The sequence below is a fragment of the Rattus rattus genome, chromosome 5 (assembly GCF_011064425.1).
Source record: "Rattus rattus isolate New Zealand chromosome 5, Rrattus_CSIRO_v1, whole genome shotgun sequence".
Classification (NCBI taxonomy): domain Eukaryota; kingdom Metazoa; phylum Chordata; class Mammalia; order Rodentia; family Muridae; genus Rattus; species Rattus rattus.
Genome location: NC_046158.1, coordinates 49596589 through 49620516, shown reverse-complemented (window position 1 = coordinate 49620516; position 23928 = coordinate 49596589). Strand labels below are relative to the sequence as shown.

Genomic DNA, 23928 nt, shown 5'->3' with positions numbered 1-23928 from the left:
TCAATCTGAAATACATAGAGACTGCTCTTTAAAGAGCACAAAGATTTGTCCAGCAGCAGATGTTAATAAAATGCTGTATCATACTTGAAAATACATATCCAGTGATTAAGAGGAGTATGTATTTCTTAAAGTAAACTCTACATTCCAATAACAAGCAATTCGGTCCCCACCAAAGGACGTACTGCCCTGCATGCTTTAAAAATGTACTTGAGTTACAGCCAGCGAGATGACTCAGTGGGTAACAGCACTTGGCTGCCAAGCCTGACCACCTGAATCCGATTCCCAGAACCTAATTGTAGAAGGAAAGAAGCGAACCCCCGCAGTTGTCCTCTGACCTCTTGACTGTACACACACACACACACACACACACACACACACACACACACACACACACACACTCACACACACACCAGATAAATAAGTAACAAAACCTTATGGCAGAGATTTAAACAGGTTTTGTGTATCACTTGCTGAATACAATCCCTCTAGCAGGGCACGGCAGCTTTGCGGTCTCCTTGCTCTTTGACAGAGACAGCGAGATGCTCACCACAGATGTCCACTCCTCAGGGTGACTTCTCTAAAGCAGCTAATTTTGTCAAGCACTGTTTTCCTGAATGACCAAAGAAATTACATTTTTTTTCAAGTCATTAAAATCCTGCCAGGCTCATGCCATCGGGACACTATTATTTTCCCCAGAGAATGAATCACTGGACATCTGATGTTTGTGAGGCTAGAAGGACCATGTCAGATTCTTTTTTTGCAAATACAGCCCAAACCTAAACAAAGAAAACCATGGCAGTGAAAAAGCATTCCTCCTGGCTATAGAATAGCTTTTCAAAGACAGAGTAGTTTATTTAGAGCTGGAAGGAAGGAAGGAAGGAAGGAAGGAAGGAAGGAAGGAAGGATGGAAGGAAGGAAGGTAGGTGAAAGAAATCAACCACATGTGGAAAGGGCACAAGTAGACCGAGTGACAAGCTGGACCCTTGGCTACAGGTTAAGAACCAGCACAACCTTCCTATGAATTTCACAGACAAGGCTGAGCTGAGGTCCTGTGTGCATCCGTACACTCACTCAGCCGCACTGACTGACTGTCCGTGGTGGGAAAGTCACTCCATGCAGTCTAGAGACGATGATGAAGAAGACACAACTCCTACCCTCAGGAGGCTGACATCTCAAAGAAGCCTATGTAGGCCCAAAGGCAGGGACCAGTGCCAATCCCGTAAGTTCCACCATGAGGAATCTTCAGGGAACTGAAATATTCTAAAATTGTGCAGCGCACACCAAATACAACACTGATGGCCATGTTCAAAAAGCAACTGGACGTCCTCTTGAGAGATGAGAGTCAGGCATCAATAGAAAACACTTGGTAATGTGGCCTTGATGGCTGCCACAGTGATAATGACTTCTTGTTTACACCAAAGAGCAAGAAGTCACAGGTACCTTTAACAGAATCCTGTTTTTGAAGATTAAAACCAACCAAATCTCTTTTAAATTCTGTCTCCTATTTATTTATTTATTTATTTACTTATTTATTTATTTATTGAGAGAGCACAGGCACAAGCATTTGCACCATGATGTGCATGTGAAGGTCAGAGGACAACTTGGGGCATCTCCTCCTGCTCTCTCCTCCTACGTGAGGGCCAGGGACAGGACTCGAGTGGTCTGAAGTGCCTTGACCCTCTGAGCCACCTCACTGGCTGATCCCCCACAGGGAGCGTCCCGAAACTTCTGGAAATGCTCACAGGTACTTCTCTCTTCCACTTTCTCCGTTGTCTAACCGTACTCTATTTGACTTTCTCGGACACTGGAGTCATGGTGTGTGTTATTTTTCTTCTGTAGCAAGAGTCAGACTTTCTGTAAAATCAGTTACTCTGGACATACCATTTTTACTGGGATACATTAAATGGTTCGATTTCCCCACAATATTTAGAGCGTGGCTGAAGAGTAAACATTAACTAACTGAAATGTTTATTGCCTAATATACCAAGATCAATAAGACCTTAATGAGAAACTGCTGTAACAGTTGCCATCAGGCTCCTTCTGTGACACACGAGAGTAGTCTCCCCGTACAGTAAATATGGAATCCTGACAGGGTGATGGAAGGAGTTTTAAACTTTTAAAAGAATAAGTAGCAAAATAAAGACGGGGGCTTTTGCTAGCAAATAAAGTATCTCTATGGTCCTGTCAGTCATCTCAAAAGGAACGCATCACGGTATGTGTCTCCATGCATTTTGCAGACTGTGGTGGGTACTCTGTAAGTTGCCTTGGCCCCGGGGGGGCCATTCTGTGGCATTTCCTTACTGATTGCTTCCGTAAGGCTCAAGTTATCTTCAGATGTATTTACAGTACACAGTCACTCATTTAATCTGTATATTTGTTCAACGTGCGGCCAATTTTCCCTATCTCTTTTATTGCAGTTCACCCCGGAGTGTCTTTACTTCTAGGATCCTGGTAACAAGACTGACTCACAGAGGAAAGCTGACCGAGATGCTGTTCGGTCAGTGCTTCTGGAAGGTGCCATCGATCGTCAATAAAATGATTCATTGGTTTCAGCTGTTTAATTTTTGGTTCAGAGCAATTATTATTTTTTTACATGTAGAGTGTAGTCAAAGTAAAACATGAAGTATTTGAAAGTTCTTAGACAGAAATGGCTTGTCAGCCTAAAAGGCATAATCAAAAGCCCTTACAAATTCAAACATAAACCATAAGCGAGGTCATGACCAAGAGGCCGGTCACTGTGTAGCTGGACACAGCCTGTTGCTGTCTGATGAGTGCAGACAGGTGTGTTCCACTGTGGTCACAGCTACAATGGTCACAGCTACTGTGGTCACAGCTGAGAGCGGAGCAAATGAAGAACACATGGGTACATCAGTATACGATCCCTCTCTAAGATGGGCAGCAGTGAGAGGCAAGTCCTCTGCAGCGTGATGCCAAACATCAGGACAAACGTTTCGACTTAGTGTGAGCAATGCACTGGGGCCCCGCTCCACACGAAGGAGGCTATGCGTGTTGGCTGGGGGCTTGGCCAGCTTGTTTAGCCTCACATAATCTGATGTGTCAAATAGAGAGTATTATCCTGCAGGGTGACTGTGAAGAAGCAGAGAGCAGTAACTATGGCAACTGCGTTGGGCACACCGGTGATGATCAAGAGGGTGACGGTATCAGCTGAAGAGACAGCCTCAGCGTTCGGAGACGCTGCAGCTAGGATGCGGAGCTCACTATCTTAGTTCTTGTTGTGGCTGCAACGAAACACTCTTGACAAACAATTCAAGGAGAAAGGGCTTATTCAAGTTATGGTTCATCACGGCAGAAGTAACACTATGTACACAATCAGACGACAACTATAAATGTGTGTACTGTGGTGATGAGCTCCAAGTCTACTCTCTACAATCCAAGATGCACTGCCTAGGGAATGGTGCCATCCACAGTGGGCAGGTCTTCTCACCTCAGTCGATGTAATCAAGATAACCCCCTACAGATATGTCTAGCAGCTCACCTCCCAGGTGACTCTCACTCCTGCCATGTTGAAGTTAACACTAACCACCACACAACCCATATGCTTGCCCACACACTATTAACTGGGCCTTGCCAAGGCTCTCTTTCCTATTGGATGCAAATGGAGCACTTGCTCCTTGCTCAGTGAAGATCCTAGGTATGAATTCATTGGAATCTTTCTAAGAGGTGATACCTCCCTGCTATTACTTTGGAGTTTAGCTGAAGATATACTGATGGTGACAGGTACCTGGGTCTTCCCTTGGATCCAGTGCTCTTCCACACAGTTGACAAGTATTAACTCATTTAATCCTTTCGAACAGCCCCATGACTCAGGTACTATAATTAGCTCCGCTTTTCAGCTGGGAAGCCACGGCGTGCGCACATGGAAAGTTAGGTGACCATTCCTTACAGGAATGTTAGTATCACAGGGCAGTTTTAATCCTGTGTCAAATTAGAGGCTTGAATGTTAAATGGTATAAATTCAGAAGCAAAAAATTATTATGGGACTGAGAATGCTCATGAAAAAAGAAGAAATTAAACCTGAAAACTGCGTAGGACCTGCCCAGGTCGAGGAAACAACGGTATTACAGGTAATGGAAAGAATGTGGGTAGACATGAGGAAGTAGCAGGACAGAAGGACTTACAAGGTGAAGAGCTCAGGGCAGAAGACAAAAAGCAAAGCAGGCTCACACCAGAGAGGAGGAACTGGGCAAGGCGTGGCCCTGAGGGCTTTGTTTCATCTGTGTTCCTAAGTCAGCCCTTGGTCCTATTGCCCAGCATGGCTTGGGCACAGGAGCTCATCTGCATCCTAAGAAGTTAAGGAGCCAATGATTATAATGGACAAGTTCTTAACACAAGATGCCACAGAAACCGTGGCAGAATCCAGCAGCACTGCCGGGAATCTGCAGCATTCGAGCTTCAGTTCTGTTGGACGTATCAACATATTTGAACATTGAAAGGACTTACAAAGACAGCGAGTGTCACGTTCTTATTCTTTGTTATGTTCAGGGACAGAGAAAGCATTAAAACCACAATCCTACAATTAAAAACAGAGAATCCACTAATAAAAATGCTACAGAATCTGCCAGAGCATGACAAATAGAGAGGCGGACGCTCGCAGCCAACCATTGAACTGAGAATGGGGTCCCCATTGGAGGAGTTAGAGAAAGGATTGAAGGAGCTGAAGGACTTTGTGACCCCATAAGAGCAACAATACCAACCAACCAGAGCTTCCAGGGACTAAACCACTACCCAAAGAGTACACAAGGACAGACCCATGGCTCCAGATGGCCTTGTTGGGCACCAATGGGAGGAGAAGCCCTTGGTCCTGCCAAGGCTGGACCCCCAGTGTAGGGGAATGTCAGGGTGGGGAGGCGGGAGGGGGTGGGAGGGTGGGTGGGGGAACACCCTCATGCAAGGGGGAGGGGATAGGGGGGTTTATGGATGGGAAACCGGGAAAGGGGATAACATCTGAAATGTAAATAAAAAATATCCAATAAAAAATGCTACAGAATTGCAGTCAGGAAGCAAGGCCTGTAGGACTAATAAGCAATAATATTCAACTAGCTCTTCCCCAGTGTAAATACATCTCACCATTGTACTAGGCATAACAAAGCTTTCGTTTTTATCTGAGTTCTATGTCAGTTCCAATATTCTACTTTCTAACCAATGCAGATATCTTTTCTCTACCTGCAAATTACTAACAGTCCCCACTGCTATGACCAGTTGACATCCAGATGTCCTCCGCTCATAAATGTGTACAGTGCAGCTCCGTTCTTAAATCTAAACTTATCTGGCTTTCGACATTTCCAAAACATGGGAGGATTCGTTTCTTTCCTTATACATGGGGAGAGGCATAAACCAAGGCTAGCCAAGAAAAGACCTTCTGTTTTCTTCTCGAGGACTCTGCCCTATTTCAGCTCAGGGAGTGGTGGAATAAGAAGTGATGCTTCCTTCATCCTAATATTCAACTGCGGAGAGTGAACACTGTTGAGTATCATCAGGTTCCAAGGTAACATGAAGTGATGGGTGATGCCATCTTGGTTGGCTGCAGGCATGCCCAGGGGATTGGTAAAGAACAAAGCTGTGAGGGCATTTCCAGAGGTTAATGTGGGAGGAAGAAGTATCCTGAATGTGGGCGGTACCATCCTATAGGCTGGGAAAAATGGGAAAGAGGAAGGCCAACTAGCATGGCCATACTCTCTATCAGTATTTCGTTCTCCTTCTGTCCTTCCCTCCCCTACTCTCCCCTCCCCTCCCCACCCCTTCTCTCTCCTTTCTCTCTGCAATCCATTCCTTCCCTGTGAGTTGCCCTGTTCCAGGCCATGGAAAGTATAGACTAAAACCATAAATGAAGTGAGTCCTTCCTCCCCTAAGCTGTACGCCCAGGTATTTGGGCATAGCAGCAAACAGCAAACACAAAGGCTGACAGGTTGCCGTCTCCACCAGACAGAGGGACGAGCCACATGTAGACAGACACCTGTGTCAACATGTCATCAAATCCTGCCGTGTTTAATCCTTTTTAAAGGACACATTGTGAGACTGGTGAACTCTTGTTTGTGTGAGGACGGCTCTCTGGGCCAGTGGTTGTGAAGAAGATGCTGGGATCACAATGGCTTTCTCTGTCACTCCCACTCCTTGCTAAGCTTCTGCCTGAGCAGGTCAGTCTCACCCAAGTCAACCAGCAAGTACTGAGAGGACACGCTCATGGCTTCGTCCTGTACTTCTGGCAAACGTTCTTAAGATTGGATTGCATATACGTGATGAAAATATATTTTTAAACAGAAAGAAATGGCGCACTGTAAGTACATCTGTAAAAACGTAAGCAGCTGCGTCCTGAGGTCTGTGGACATGGCCGTGGGACAGCAACGTGACAGGGAACGTCCCACACTTCAGAGATGTGCAGAGAACCTGCAGAACTAGCGTGGAATGATCCACTCACTCACAGTTTGTGAAGCTTAGTTCACCTGAAATTGCCGAGGCAGTGCTACAGGTGGGCAAAACTATACTTTTTAAATTGTGTTTTTCTGATTAGAAATGTAAATATATGTCACAGTCAAGCCACTCTAAAAACTTAGCGACATGTATTTCACCACGGGGAAAAAAATAAACCTAAGTCCACCTGGGCTCAAACAGTAATGCATATTTAAGGGATGGGTGCTGATGCTGGCCGTTGGGATGAAATGCATCAGACAGGCCGATGGGTGAGTAAGAGGGCCGAGAGCTAGCCATCCAGGTGATAACACACTCTTGCTAACTATACTTGTTCCGTATGTTGTGCATATGGGTGTTCACTGCAAAATTTACTTTATTTTTGACATTTTTTCACAATAAAATATTGAAAGAAAACATGAAATCATAGAAAACCACAGACGTTCAAGGAAAAAATAAAAGCAGCACTCAGACACCAAGCATATACGTGTTATACAACCCGTCTTCCTCACTTCACTTCCGGTTATCTCTGAACATTTTGTGAATGGCACGTGATGTCACTGCCACAGTACAGTCTCCGAGTGTCTCCATCGCCCACTCTCTGACTCCTATCAGATATCTCAACAGCTGACTTAGAAAGTCTCAGAAGCACAACTTCTGACACACAGAAAGTAAGCATTTGGAGACCAGCTTCTCTGGCTACATTCCTCTAAACTCTTCTCCAGAAAGGAAAACCTGTCTACCCAGAGGCTTGAGTTTAAATTCTAAACACTCTCATAAATAAAATAATAAAATAAAATAAAATAAAAGTGTCCCTTTTGTTTCTACCAAAAAACAAAGGTTCTTAAAAAATAAGTCTAAAATAGGTACCCCAAATATTCTCGTTTTGGCTCTGAAATAGCAACTCCAACTCAGGGGGCTGACTCAGGACCTCCTGAAGAAATGGCTGGCCCAGCAGTGGGACGGGGATTAAGTGAGTTGGGTAACTTTCCGTGTCTGGAAGTAAGGAGATCATCACAGAAAACAGTGCATGTCAAAAGACACAGAAGCCAGCCTGAAGGAGTTCTCCTTACCAAGCTGGACATAATTTAAACACGAAAGTGTATGACTTAGTGGATTGCATCACTTTGAATTGTAAAGGGATTTAAGATCTATAAACAAACAAATAGGCCAGTATAAATACAGGGAGAGAGAAGGTGACATGGAGAACAGCTCAGGGCACCTCTGGCCTTGGCACGGTGGACTATCATGATAATGTCACATCTAAGACGACAAGGGATGCGTAAGCTCAGAAGACATATTTACACAGCCTCAAAGTAGCTCCCAACACCTAATTACCACAGAGAAATAGGCATTTTCACTAAAGAGGAATTCGGTGGGCTCGTAACCAGGGAGTGGCTCAAAAGTAACATTATCAAAACTAAGGCAGACAAGGGATACCCATCACACCACACCAAGAGCCACCAAGGACACACAACCACTACAACATCCCCACCACAACCACATGAACCACATGAGGGGAAATCCGCAAGTCCAAGACAAGGGGCACTCTGCAAAGCACGAGTTCTCGGCTCAAGACTGGGGAAGTCTTAAAAGGCAAAGAAAGGCAGGGTAACTGTTCCAGAATAAAACAGACTAAACAGACACACAGACATTTGTCATCCTGGAGTGTATCCTGTGTAGGGGAAAGTTCCCATAAAAGTCTCTTGAGACAAGTGGAAAAATCTGAAGGTGGACTATCCCAAAAAGTAGTATAACCGTTCAATATCCTGACCTTAACACACATAGCATCTGTAATTTATTCTCAGAGTCATTAAAAGTAAAGTGATTATAACTGCACATAAATCAATAAGGAAGGGCAGATGCCACAAAATCACTATCTGGTAGACTTAAGTGGTATTGTAGAGGTTGTGATAGTCTTATAATTTTTCTTGGTGTTTGCTTTAAGTAGTTTTTTTTTTTTAAAAAGAACATTTTAAGTAAGTACCAGTTTTTGTTCTTTTCAGTATAATGGTAATACATACTTTCTAAAATAGAGGGACATACCATGTCTTAAGCAAAGAGTCACATGAGCTGTGACAATATATTTGGCACATATATTCTCCACATTTGACTAAGTTAACAAAACAAACATTTAGTGAGATATCAGGCCTTCCCAGAGTCCTGGGAAGTGAGTTACAGGCACTTTATTAAGGGGTCTGCCTCTTCTAAAACTCATTGGGAAAATACTATTCAAGAAGCACAGGGTGGAGTGTACAAACAGGGGAAAGCTCTAGAGTTCCTCACCTTTATCTTAGCACTTGAAAAGTGCCTGGCCAGTAGCCAACACATATCTTATAAATACAACTCTGAAGGGGTGACACTTCCCTTCCGAATACCCCCACTGCCTCATCGGACATTCACACTAAACGCCTGTGGAACTGGCAGTGTGGGGTGCCGTCGCAGGAATGGATAAAGACTGTCTCTGACAGCAGCCGGCCACTGAGGGAAGTGCGGCTTCTGCTTTTGCCTACTTACAGTTTATGAGTTATGCTCTTGCAATAGAGAAGCGGGATTTGGCAGCTTCTAGCTCTTTGCGTTCACCCCACGCTCTCCCATGTCATTTTCCTGACCTGTCAAACCACAGAAAAGGCACGTCCTATGCACATATGCTGGGGAGGTAGGAAGTGAGCGGGTAAAAAGTAACGCTTCCCCTCAATATCAGATTCCAGTCTCATCCAGTAACCATGTAAGAAGCTAATTGTATCCAAGTGCATGACCTACCTTTAACATTCTTATATAAGTGGATGGAATTGGCCTGCTTTCTACTCTTACCTGGTCAACTAGTCTCCTGGTAAAATACTGAAGAACAGGAAGCCCAGTCTCCTGGATTCTATCTGCTCCTACTGGAGTGGCTAATATGTCTCTCAGTGCTCTGTTTCCCGGTCTATAAAATGGGTGCAGTGATGCAAACTTACCAGACAAGAGTTTGGTGTCAGAAATGGTTCTAATGTAAGGGTTGATCTTTACTAGTACCCTTCTGCTTCGTGAAAAACACATAGACAGCCCACAGTAGAGACACCTCAGTGCCAGTGTCATGGTTTCAACATGGGTGAGCTGGCTGATGAGCTCCAGCCAGAGCTGAGAGGGCGCTTGCAAGGCTAGCACTGAGCTCTCATCTCTCCTCAGCCAGGGTGGTTCGCTGGTGGCAGTTAACGATAACAGTAAGATCACTTGGGGAGCAAGATGAGCATGAGAGGGAAGGTGTTAAAAGCAGCAGCAGGACAACTACAGATAGTGGTAATACACTGTACATTTCAAAAGGCCAAAGGAAAGACATTTGAATGTTTACATCGTAAAAGAAATGTAAACAGGATAATGGATCTAATGACTTAAGCACACAATGCAGTCATGTATTGAAACATTAACATGGCTCATAGATGGCTCATAAATTTTCAGAAGAGTTACAAAGACTTAACTCTCATGGGTCAGCTTTACAAATCATTTAACTCTTGAGGCACCACACTGAATACAGTGGTGGCAGCGGTGTGTGTGCACGCGCGTGCGTGTGTGTGCATCACATTCCTATAAAAGATGAAGAATCTAAGTTCAGGGCTCATCAACTTCAACCAAGTGCCAGACTCTCAAAGCCAAGACCTTATTCTGATTTCACAAGGTAAGACGACTCTATCTGGAGCCTAATTCTTTATTGCACAAAACGCACCCCTGTGAGTCTGCAGAGGTGAAACCCAAGAAGCTAGCATCACTTAGTTCAGTTGAGAAATAATACTCTTATTTTTTCAAAAGCACCAAGAGGGACCACCCCCAATGCAAGGGGTTGAAACTGGTAAGCAATGAAATTATTACCTCTTACTCTTTACTGCCCCCTCCTGGTTCCCCTGAAGAAGTGAAAAGCTCAAACCCGCTGTTTCTGTAGGCCAGCCAGCCCAGAAAACACGGGCTTACCATGGAAAGAAATCTTCTAGCTTCAGATGACCCTTAGTAGAGCTCAACCCTAAAGCACACAGTGCAATATTTTCTATTTATGGGGTTCTCAGAATGGAAATTGGGAAGGCGCCTTATGGACCAGCCCCAAAGGACCTGCTAGATCCTTCCCAGCTCTGTGACCCTCTAACTCTAGGCTGAAAGGATTATATAAGAGCTGCTGTGAGAGACTCTGGCAGCAGAAGATCTTACCTCTTTCTCTATTTTGAGTAACTTCTTCACAGCCACCTCCTTGTCCTGGGATATCCATTTGGCTCGATAAACACTCCCGAAACTTCCTCCACCGCAGTTTTCAAAAAACTGCAAGTCGTCAAATTTAATTTGCACAAAGGAGGCACCGAGAGACGACATCTCATAATGACCAAGTAGTAAACGTCCACGAAACCTGGAGAGAGAAAGGAGAAGAAAATGCTGACTCACAAATAAATCCGAGCCATGCGCTAGATGTTTATAACAAGTCCTGCGAAACTTCCAGAGAGACCCGAGGGCTGCAGAAGAGACGCAAGGCAAACAAGTCGAAGTGAAAGCGCGCGCCCTGGCAGTCAGCGCAAAGCTCAACAGCAGCTTATCCAGGCTTAGAAATGACTCAGATTTCCCCAAAAAAACCTGTTACAGTGCTTCCTACACATCCTCAGGAGCTCTGCCTAAAGGCTACTGTGTCACCAGGTCTCCTACCAGAAAGGCCTGACACACAGAAACCACGCTTTCAACAGCAAGCTTGCATAGCTCTTCCGGCATGTGCGGCGCGCCGGCTCTCCGTGCTGCCCTGGCCTCACAGGAAACACACACAGCCTAAGTCCCTGAGCACCCTGGCACCACTGCAGCCCGAACGCTGCAAAGTAAACGCACATGCAGTGTTTAGACTCCAAACAAGCCTTCACTTGGGGTGAAAGGAAACCTGGCCAAGGGCTTCCAAACTTGTCTCACCAGACTGCACGCCATAGCAGAACCGATTGTCTAAGAGACGTTGTCCCTGATTACAGTATATTAAGTCATCCGAGGAATACTGCCAAAGATGTTTAAAAAAATATATTATGCTTGTTTCCCGAGGAACAGATGACCCCTCCCAAGATTACCACAGGGTGATTGTCTATGATCGACTCGTCCTTACTCTTCCCCAGGTAAGTGTTCGTTCTTAATCCTCTATTCTAAACCATAAATTATCAGGAAGAACAAAACTTGAAACACACAACCGGTGGAGCAAGCTTTCGAGCAAGCGTAAGAAGCTACAGGCAGCATAAAAGAATCCGCATGTGCATCCTTCCTGCCTCTGTGAGCCACAGTGTTAGAACCATGGAGCAAACAACGACGCGCCTGGTTCATGCTCCTGACGGTCACTACCATGAAACACTTAACAAACAACAAGATCTCTGTAAGGACTTAAACGCATCTGGGATGAAACACAACATACAATCACGTTCTGCATTTACCCTCTATAAATATTTAGACATATGGAAATATGGCGCCTGCAACCTACTTGATGATTTTGACACCACGAGAAGCACACGAGAAGGGGACTCAAGTGTGTGAGCGGGAGAAAGCACCATGACGGAGTTGAGAGCCACAAATCAGAAAGGAGCCTGAGCTTTTTCCTATCCTGGCCATTTTCTATGAAGCCTCGATTTTTTTTTTCTTCCTAAATAAAAGGTAGAAGGGAGCAGTGTGGACCACTATGAGTTCAGTTTCTCCATCGACAACTTGGAGCTCTGTGGGGAGACACACACACGGGGCTCTGAGAGCTCTGTGCACAGCTGCCTCAGCCGTTCCATTTTCGGAACATCGGCTCACTGAAGAATGTTGATTTCTTATTGCGAAGTCCAAGTCTGCTCCACTTTGGGGAGAAGGCAAGAAACAAAAACGAAGGATTTGTTTATCCTCTACTGTTTAGAGCTTGTAATGTTTAGAGGGCTGGCTGCGTTGACAAGAAAACAGAGGGAGGAGAATGGCTGTGAGGAACACAGACGCAGCCTGTGGCTGCGTTTAATTCGGTGATTTTCCAGACAGACTCACTGCAATCCAGCTAACTGTAGAAAGGAAGGTTTATAGAAAATATAGGAGAATGTGCCAGACAAACACAGACAGCATGTGCAGAAAAGCTCGCATAACAACGTCAACCGCTCTATGCTGGCTCTCCACAGCAGAGGGTGGGTAAGTCTTTGCTTCTGTAATTAATTTTACCCAAGTGTAAGAACTAAAATGCAACCATGAAGCTTATACATTGGAGATCCACTGCCTGCCTCTTCCCCTCTCCACTCTGACGGCTGCGAGAGTAAACTCACAGCAGCTCCTTCGAGCAGCTCCTCCTCTTGCTCGCATTTCTAAGTCATGTGTTTGAACACTGTTGCTTCATGCTTTTCCCACTTTAGATCTTGTTATTAACCATTCCCTGGGAAAGGGAGATTCGGTTCTTACACACCATCCTTCACCCCCATTCATTCCACACTGGTCTAACCTCTGTTTACACCTTGAGCAGTTGGCTAAGTCAACAGTCACGGTTTATAGTAGCCTTGTGAAGTCAGTATTATTCCCAGCACCGCCACGCAGCGATGACTGCATTTTACTTGGATAACTTTTTGTTTTTCCTGGAGTTATTCGTTGCCCTGCTCTTGTCTTCTGTTGCTGGTTTAGCGTTTTATACTTCTGATGAACTTAACCAATTCATCCAATCCCCCCAGGAATTACAAAGCACTCAACAACATAAAAAACACCAGCCTCTTCCTTCCTCACCCTCTGATCCCCGGAGGAAGGAGGACCTTGGTTTTCATGGAGACATTCTTTCTATACACTTCCTCTTGATTCAGTCTGGCTGGAATGGCTGCTCCCCAGGCCTGACTGTAACTGGAATTTCATCTGCTATTCAAAGACCTTCCTTCTCTTTCAGCCTCTGAGGAAAACCCTGCCCCTGTATCTTCAGCTTCTCCTTCTTGGTTTACTTCTGCACTTTGACAACACACATCGCCCATTGGCTCCCTGAGCAGAGGCCACCATGTGGATGTGGGAACTGAACTTGCGTCCTCTGCAAAAGAAGCAAGTGTCCTTACCTGCTGAGCCATCTCTCCGGCCCCCTCATCTCATTTCTTTCTTTTTCTCAAAGATTTTTTTTAATGTGTATGAGTGTTTTGCCTGTGTGTATGACTGTGCCCCATGTACATGCCCAGTGCCTGCAGCGTTCAGAAGAAGGCGTCAGGTCCTCTAGGATTAGTTATAGACAGTTGTTAGTAACCACGTGGGTGCAGGGAATGAACCCATGTCCTCTGAAAGATAACAAATACCTTAATCGCTGAGCCATGTCTTTAGTCCCTCTCCTCACTTCTAACGTTGCTACGGAGTAGTATGATGCTACCCTGATGCCTAAACCTCTTTATATTTTTTTTCTGAAAACTTTTAGAGTCATTTCTCTGTAGAACTTTGCCTTTTATTAGAGGGGTCTTACAGATGAAGTCTTTCCTTCACTGGCAGGACGCTCAGTTCCCACCTTTACCTTACATCTTTGAATGGCAGTTGTCTGGTGGTGTTCCTTTAAGACTGCACCATGCTCATTTCAAGGCTTTTTCTCAAATGAGCATGAAGCGCTACCATCTAAGGTCCCCTTCTGTGCTGACCTTACCTGCATCCCCATGCTTGGTGCAGGGGATAGACCTGCTTCAAATCCCTATCTCCATCCAGCAAACCCACCCCTAATACCCCTCTCCACCCAGCCATCCCACCCCTAATACCCCTCTCCACCCAGCGAACCCACCCCTAATACCCCTCTCCCCCCCCAGCAAACCTCCCTAACCATGATTTTGAAGCCCATATGAGAAACTACACTCTCCCTTTATCTATTCCCATCAAATTCCCGCCAGAACACAAACTCTCTAAACCCAAAACTCCTTTCTCTCTAGGAACTCGGCACCTCCCTTATAACCAACACACGGTACACACCTTCTCCACTCCAAACTATTTGTTCCGTTGATAGGTTCTAGTTAATTTTTCCATTCTAGCTCCTAGAGCTACAACCTGCCATTCTTTACAAGTCCCCAAAGAGGATTCTAAGACCAATTCCATTTTGAGAAGCTTCCCCAAGCTTCTTGGAAACCTTGGCAACTCCAGTACTGGGTGCTTCTGGCTTTGGATTGAATTAGAGGAGGGGTAAAGAAACCCTTTCCAAAACAGAGCAGGATGAGATCAATAAGAATTAACCTGAAACGACTGGCCAGTACCCTTGGCTGTGGCCACCACCCCAGACCATAGGCAGGGCACATCCTTCCAGAACAGTTACTCGTGTTGCAACACACCCTGCCATTGGGGAACTGGCTCTACATGAATGAACTATGCAATTATTTGGACATTTTACTGACAATGTAAAAAAAAATTCATTCTTTCTGAAGAGATCAACAATGTAGAGTGTCTCAGCACAGGTTTTAACTCCAGTGAGCTCAGACAGGCTCATACACTTCAGTTGGAAAATTGAGCTTCCTACCCCCCATACACACACACACACACACACACACACACACACACACACACACACGCATTTATGTGTGCACATGCATGTTTTGCTCATGCATATGCATGTGTATGTATGTATATATGTATATCAGACTATATATATGTAAATTGCTTTCCCTTTCCCTTTAAGTCACTATTTAAAGAAGATCACAACTTCTGAGGAGAAGGAGGAAGCCTGAGTTGTTTCAGAGCATCTGGGGTGAGATGCTGATCAATTATAGCATCAGGACCTGATCAAATTATGCTCCAGCTTTTCAGACATATCTCTACTGTCTAGACCAGGGGAGCCGTCCGTCTACACCCATCTGCTTACGAAGATCGCGTACAACGTGTTTAACCCACTGCGTTTGAAGATGGGCAATCACACAGCACTGCAGGTGGACCCAGAACAGGACTCTCACAAAAAACAGGACAGAAGGGGTCACAAATTAGAGTACAGTAGCAAGTTGGCTAAACGCAATCATAAGCTTATTTGAGCAGTAGCCGAAACTCAGTGATTTTTAAAATGTCCCTAAATTAAAAATACAAAAATAAGTTTAACTATGAACTAAGCTGATAAAAGCATACATAATATTATTAGTTAATTATACAAGCCATATACAGGCAGAAAGACCTTAAATGGATTTTTTTTTTTAACTTTTAAAAGTTTCCCAAAAGAGGGGCTAGGGTCAGGATTTAACTTATGAGTCTTAACTTATGGTCTTTATTGGTCTTTTTGCTTTTTCAGATTGGCATTGATCTTAAGCCAGTTGCCCATTTCTATTCCCCCTACTCAATTTTTGTCACAAATTTAAAATAAAAACAGCAGCAACAACAACACAGCAACAGGACTACTCAAATTCTAACATCTGAACAGCAAAGCTGTTAAATTAGACGAGACCAAGTTAAACTCTGCTTCCTGCTCTCTCGAAATAATCACTTTTCCTCATAAATAAGAATTTTAAAGTCACTTCCATTTGACAGGCCCAAAGTGATCATGAGTGCAGGCTTTGACCCGAGTCACTGGAAAGTGTTACTTCTAAGCGCAGACTGTATGCAGCACCTTTAGCAAGAGAGTAGCAGATCCAAAGTGCCAGCTGTCTGAGCCCAGACGGAGGACTATGTTCTAGGCAATTCACACTTCCCACAGTCTTCCCCAAGGCCTGCTCTGCCCAGAGAAGCAGAGGAGGTATAGAAAGACCTCACCCAGAGTCCAGCAAAGAATTTGCACATAACAGGTGGAAAATGTGGCTTTCTACCTGCTGCTATGACTTTGAGGCCTTGCTTAGCCAAATATTTCAGCCCTCACAATCAGGTTTGTTTTCCCATTTTCAACATTGCTTTCTTTTATATTTCAATCACTTTTGCTACACAGACATTAACTAATTAATGACCCCTCGATTCCTAAATCCTTTTCATCTGTGTTTACGTGTCTTAATTTCTTCTCAGGCTTTTGTTTGCTCTCTATTTGGGGAGTTGGGTCATTTTGGAAGATCTATCTTACTAATGAGGAATACTTATTTATTTCTGAGACAAGGTCTTGCTATGTTGTCCAGGCTAGCCTTAAACTTGTGATCCCCTGCCTCAGCTTCCCAAATGCCAAGTTGAAGATATATACCAGCACGTCTAGTTCTAGCTATAATTATAATTTTTTCCTTTCAAACTGTTTTTCATAGAGATGGATCCTATTTAAGTTACTAAGTCCCTTTTGCACTTTTTAGATATTAGTATTTCTAGGATGTTTTTATTCAGTAATAGCACTTGCTTTGGTGGTGTCCCAAAGAGTCCACAGGGTCACTGTCTTCTTCCTTATGTTATCTGCTCATTGCACAAAGCCACCTAGCTCAAGAAAACTCTAGCCTGTTTTATTAAATGCCTCCACAGCATAATGAAAATATTTTTAATTAACTTTATAAATAAAGATTTTGGAATTTCTCTGGGTTTTTCTCTTTTGGATATTTCTGACTTTTATATTTCCTCTTTTTCCATCCATAATTTATACTTTCCTTTTGTCTTCACAGTATAAGTTTCTTTCTGGCACAGCATAAGAAGAAAAATGGATTTGTGTCATTATGATCAAGATAAACTTTTAAAGAGATTTCTCAGGCTGAAGAGATGGCTCAGTGGGTAAGATTACTTACTGTGCAAACAAGAGAAGCTGAGTTCAAATACCTGGCATGTATATAAAAGTCATACATGGCAATGTATACCTGTAATCCCAATACTAGAGGTGTGGGAACCTGGAGGGTAAAGACCTGGGGGATTCTGGGAGCTCTCCGGCCAGTCAGTCTTCAGATTCAGTAAAAGAACTTGTCTCAAAAAAAAGAGACAAGCTTTTTTTAAAAAGAGCTAGACACCTAATACCTTCCTCTGGCCTCTGCATGCACTTGCCTATATATCTATATATATCTATATATCTATATCTATATGTATATATCTCACATACACATATATCACACACATACACACATATATGTATACCATACATACACATATACCATACACACACATACAAGTATACCACATACATACACACACATACACATATACTACATACACATACACATATACCACACATACACACACACCACACATACACACACACCACACATACACACACATACACACACATATCACACATACACAGATACCACACATACACACACATATACCACACATACACATACACCACACATACACAGATACCACACATACATACATATATACCACACATACACATACACCACACATACACAGATACCACACATACATATATACCACACATTACATACATACACATATACCACATATACCATACATATACACATGTACCACACATACACAAGGAAGGTAGCAGAGAAGAAGAAAGGATTTGGGTGCCGGAAAGATGGCTCAGCAGGTAAAAGCCTTGCCACCAAGTCTGAGACTGGCCCAGGAACGCACGCACAGGGTAGAAGAGAGCTGACTCCCAGGAGTTGTCCTCTGACCTCCATGCACTGTGCATGTTCAAACATGCACACATAATAAATAAAATTTAAAAAGTTAAAGATGATTTCTCAAAAGCACCCTCATCCTCTAACAAACCTTGCTCTGACGTGTATTTTATTTCTTTATACAGCTCAGTAAATAAAAGAATCAAAACATCTCATCCTCATGTACTTCACTGTTTGGAATTAGAATATATATATATATATATATATATATATATATATATATAAAAAGAATTCTGGGTTTTGCTTTGTTTTGCTTTGTTTGTTAAAGAATGGGAAAAGCTTTGGTTTGGTGTATTTCTTCATAATGTCAGGACCAGAGATTTAAAGGGGCAATTCCTGACAGACTGCTCCATGTCCTTCTTTTTAAAAAGAAAATCATTAATAACAAAAGGTTCAAGACTAAGTTTGTGAATAAAACTAACTAGAACCGTGTCTATGCTGCTATTGCCTTCAAAATTGCTTTCAGAAAACCAGACCATGGCATAAAATAGCTTGGACCCAGGAAATAGGACTTCTTCCAGCATGGCATCTGAGAAAAATCCAACTTTAAATAGGAGTCTAAACGAGAACAGACAATTCCCCTCTCTATCTGCGCCTTACCATATAAGTAATATGATTCTCCAGTTGGAGCAAAGGTTAAAATAAAAACAAGCTAGTTAAACGAAGCGTTCTTATTCATCCACTAATATTCCAATAAATGAAAAATCAACCCCCTTGGCAGGTTTCCTTGCCAGGAATGCTGTTAGCAGACATAAAAGAAGTTAAGAACCAGGGAAGTGGTTGGTGGGTGATACTGTGTGGAATGCGCCTTGTGTCTCCTCCAACTAGGAGACGAGACCCAGGGCCTCCATGTCCTGGACCATAGGTGGAGGTGTGTATGGTGGGGAGGAGGGGGCTTCTTGTGGAAAGAGAGAAGAGGTGAGACTGCTATCCATTACAGAAGGGGAACAGGAAGACGGAAGATTCTGGGGCTGCCTAGAAGAATGCACAGGTTTCTGGGGTGCTGCACTTCTGGGGAGGAGGCCTACTTCCTAAACCAGCTTCCCACTCATCCTGGGGATTTGCTGCACAGTTCTCTACCACAGAACTGTCCCTGTCAAATAGGAAATACCCAACCATCCTGGCTTCTGACAAACCAGGTACAGCCCGAGACTGATTACCTACAAGGAATGCTTCCTAACGAGGGCCGACAGGCAGGTCAGAACCTGGTCATCTGAAGGAAGATGAAGGATAAGACAGACACGGGGATATTAAAATGAGCCAAGAGCAAGACCCGTATGATGCTGGGCTGAGTAAGAGGCAGAATTATCCGAGGTACAAATTAAAGAATGGCTAGTAGCCCCACAAGAAGATATTCTTCCTTCTCAGTAGGGAGTGACACATCCCTGTGTGTTCAACAGAAGGTGTGCGTGTGGTGTGGGGGAGGAGTGGAGACTTGCATCACTGAGAAAAGAAAGGATGCGTCTGGAAGGTTCCCTTCAGCCTTACTAGCATGATGACTAACCAGACTAGCATGAAGTGCTGGCTGCCGGTCTTCCTTTACTGGAGATGCGGTCATGCACCTACAGTAAACATGAGGGGATCTACATCTCCGAAATAATAAAGAAATAATAAGAGTCCTTGGGCCACCATCTTGAAATTCTTCTCACATGGTTGGAGAGGTCTACACTCCAATGCCTGTCTTGTACACTTCTCTCCTATTCTCCAAAGCAAAGAGCCCCTGACCATAAGGATATCCAGATTACACCTACTCCTGGGACGATGCTCTAATTCAAGACTTTCCCTAGCAAAACAGAATCGCATTTCCTCCTCCATCAGACCAGAGACCCACATTACCACTTCCATCAGACTGGAGGCTAACAGGGCCCATCCCTTCTTCCTGTGCGCTTACTCCCAGGTATGCAGTAGACAGCAGCACAGAGAAAGTCAGTGAGTCCTACAGCATACATCTGACTTTAAGATTTGGAGGAATAAATGAGTCTGTTTACATTGGTTTGTTCAGTTTGATTAAGACAAGGGTGGGAAGAAGAGACTAAAAAAATCCACGTGGGTTTTTAAGATTAAATGAAAGATTTTTTTTAAAGCAAATGTTTGCCTACAGTAGAAGTGCTTATGGGTCTATCTGCAGACCTTTAAGGGGACATACTCCTCTGTCACAGTAGGATATTTTGTAAGAAAAGGTTAATAAGTAATATCTACTCCAGGACCAAGAGATAAATGTGTTCCTTCCCTTTTAAGGTTTCCTATGTAAAGTCCAGAAAGGAGTATAGACCCTGAACACAAGATGTGCTCTACAAATGGTTCCCAGTGACCTTAGCCCAGGTTTCTGGTCATAGCCTGTCTGTCTGTATTCCCCTAACTTCAAAATTTGTCATCTATACACTTAAATGTATTCATTTTCAGATTCTTCCCCGACACATAGTTTTACAAAGCCACATACAGAGTAGCTTTGGAAACCTTTACACGCAAGAGAGGAGTGGTTAGGAAGGCCCCCCATCTAATCTCAGCATGCACACTTAGTGTGAGAGCAACAAGGCAGACTACAGTAGGCAAGCCTTGACTGTGTGAGGCAAGCAATCCGCTTAGGAAATGCGGGGAAGCCCTCTCTGCATTCAGTCATGACAGGTGGAGCTTCAGGAACAAGCCAAGCATTTCCACACGCTGTCTCACAGACCTCTCCCTGGGGAAGCAGGTATTACTGCCCCCCAAGGTTATAAAAGTCAGCCAAGCCTAACTTACAAATGACACAACCGGAATTCAACTTGGGTCACCTCCTTTTTGTCCATGGCCTTTTTTTCTCCTTCATCATTGACTGCCTCCTAATCCACCCCCCCCCTTTTTTTTCTTTTCTCTAAACAGACCCATTTCTTGTTACCATAATGAGTGGATTACTTACTGTCCACACATTAGAGGCTTTAATTTTCTATTGGCAATGGTGCCAATGGGGTTAAGTATCAAGTGTATGGCTCCCTGTTCTCAGTCCTTTACGGTGCTGGGATTATTAAACTCCTGTCACTCAATGTTTCAGCTGTCTCTCAGAGGGTCTGACACAAAAACCCTGTATTATCAGCCCAGACATTAGGCTCTGGCACTGATGGCTCTCCTGCCTGCACAGGTAAGAACGTTTTGCTTAGCGCTGGAACTCTGTTGATTTCTGTGCTCAACAGCCACAAAGGAAGTAGCCTAAACTTCCCCACAGTAAGACGGAAGGTGTCTCAGCTCTTGCTCTTGTGTTTAGATAGAACAGTCCCCCACCTTGTCCCATCTGTGCTGGGTAGAATAAAATAGGAAACGAATGATCCAAACTTCTATTCCCAACACCCGAGGGCACAGAGGCTTGCTTGTTCCAACAGTACTGTGCTACCACAAATTCCTTTTACCAGCCTCACAGAACTCACGGACTCTTCCCTGACCGTGTCAAGTTCTAAGGCCCACCATGCATTCTGCTTCTGCTGGGCACACCGAGAGTTTTATCTGACCTACTTTACAAAACGTCCCTGTCACTTCTCCAGTGTCTCCTCTGATGATCCAATGATTCACTCCACACCCTTCGTAAGTCCTGCCTGTCATTCCGGAGGCCTCTAAGACTCAGTTTCACTGCACAGCTCACATGATAGGCAGTGGTCCAATGTATTGCCAATAGCACTCGCTCTGCCCTAACTTAAAATACACAGCCCAGCTGCCAAGTTTCCTTATTTGGCAAGAAGGTCCCTCAGTTCCCAAGATCTTTGACCATCCATTTTTAGATCTAAATCTGTGTGCTTAATATTCGGTCGGTTATTATTTCCCTTAATGTGTTCTTCTGTATCCCCCTCCCCCCTCAAAAAAAACTTTTAAAACATCAATTGCTTGCTTTCTTAGACAACAAAACGTTTCCCACTTAAACTTTTGACTTGCACAGTTAAAAAAAAAAGCAATCCCCACAAGTTTTTGTCGAAATTATATTGTAAAAGACTAAATAAACAGTGCTCGAAAAGACCCATTTTTCTCTCTTAATTCCCTCATTCCAAACAAGCTAAATTCATGTTCATTTGCAATCTCCCAAATCTCTCGCTATTGTAGCAGAAATCTAAAACAAAGACTCTATGAATGACCAAAACCATAATTAAAATGCAGCCGTCACTTTTAAAAAAAAAATCAAAAAGGAATGAAATTTTCACAGTAGAGACAGGCCTATGACAAAGAGGTCTGGTCTTGAATCATTTGTTTATTTTTATCGTTAAATGTTTTGGAAGGTTTGGATCCACTGAACATTGGCATTTGGTTTCATCTACGGTCAAGAAGACCAGAAGATTCGCTACAACCACTTCAAGGGTAAAACAGGAACCCACTTTAACAGCAATCGGAACTCAGATGTCCTCAATCCATTCTGGAAGAGGGATCTCACACGCATTATTAATGAAGGCTGCTTATTGTGAAATCGCTGGAACGGGCCACCAAATGGTGTACTTTCATTATTAACGAAACTAACAAAAATAGTAATTATGTTCTCCATAAACAGTGCTTATGCAGGATCTCCAGGCGCATGAGAAACATACATTTTCAGCAACCCAACAATAACGTGCCATTGTTTTTTTTTTAGGCAGTTCCATGTCATCTGGGCAGTTTAGAATTAAAGTTTTTTCCGAGAGCTGTCACACACGGGGCGAGGCGTGGCTGCGGCCGGGGTCACTCAGAGCCCAGCCGGGTATGGATCCCCGCGCCTGCGACACCCGCGTGTGCTCCCACGGAAGGCGAGGGTGCTCGGGAAGGGCAGCCAACGCAGGTTCCCGGCGATGGCCGCGAGCTGTGCCAGGCCGGACTCTTCCGGGCACCGAGTGACCCGCGAGACCGGCCCGGACATGCCCAAGCCGTCCTTGGCGCAGCGGCAGGGGGCTGAGGGCTCGGGGGCCGCAGGGCTCCAGGGCACCGGGGGCGAGCCCAGGACAGCCTCCCGCCGAGCCCCGGCCTCCCACAGCCGCGCTGCCCCGGCCCCGCAGGCCTCGGTGCCTCCGGTCCTCCGGCGGAGTTCCCTCCCGCCTCCCGGGTCCCCCACGGCCCTTACCTTGCTCCCGGGCCGGACGCGAGCTGCGGCGGGGGTCGGGGACAGCGGCCCGCGCGGCTCCCACGCTTCCGCCGGAGTCAGGAGTTGAACATTCCGCCTCTCCGCGCGGCGCCAATGAGGAAGACGTCGCGGCAACAGCACCACCTACCTCCGAGCGCGGAACCGCCGGCCCGCCAGCCTCCCGGCACGCCCGGCCCTGTGCCCAGTGGGGAGGCCGGGGCTCGAAGTCTCAGAGCCCGGCTGCTGCAAGCCCCCAACCCACAGCGGGACTGGAAGTCCTTGACTGGGAACGGGACAGCCAGGAAGGCGATGTCAGGGTTGTGGGAGCCTCGGTGGGACTATCAACAGGTACTTTGGAGATTTTGAGGAGGAGTCAAGGCCTGCTGCTCTGGTTGGTGACTTTTAAGATGAAGTGCCCGCGATTTCACGTCGAGAAGACAGAGTCCATTGCAAGAGTGAACAAAACATGGCATCTGGCTTCAGGAAGAAGAGAAATTGATCGGGCAAGATGGAGCTGGAGAGGAAAGAGAGGAGAGGTTGCAAAAGTAAGGGAGACGTTTTCTGAATTAGAATTTAGTTGTTCACACACATGGAGAATTAAGGAAAGTTGAAATCGTGCAAAATGGCAATTTGTGTTTTAGTGCATGGCTTTACTTTGGAGCAGAAGGCTTACCAGCCTTCAGATGTTGGGCCACATTCTCTTTCCTCCCCATCCATTTTAGTAGTGATTTAGAGAGTTGCCTAGGGATGGTAACAAGATAAGTGGTAGATATTGTCACTACCTGGTTACAGATAGAATTGCGAAGGCCAGAGTTAGAGGGTACAACATGGGATCTTTTTTTAAAAAAGGAAATTGGAATTGAGAGACACGTTTCAGAAAGAGGCCACAGAAATTTGTGACCCATTCGGTTGGGAAAGAAGAAAGCGGTGATGCCAAGATTTGAGACCTGGGTGACTGGAAGAATGATGGTGTCATTGACAGAAATAGAAATCTGTGGAGAGGAAACTGGC

At 44.6% G+C, this 23928-nt stretch overlaps 1 protein-coding gene across 1 annotated transcript in view; it reads right to left on the bottom strand.

Moving 5' to 3' along the window:
* Window positions 1-23228, bottom strand: part of Map3k20 (mitogen-activated protein kinase kinase kinase 20) — a 159321-nt gene extending 136093 nt beyond the window's left edge. The window contains 2 exon segments of the mRNA XM_032903486.1: window positions 10603-10795; window positions 22918-23228. Of these exon segments, the coding sequence (XP_032759377.1) occupies window positions 10603-10761 (159 nt within the window). The 5' untranslated portion in view covers window positions 10762-10795; window positions 22918-23228.
* Between the last annotated feature and the right edge of the window lie 700 nt (window positions 23229-23928).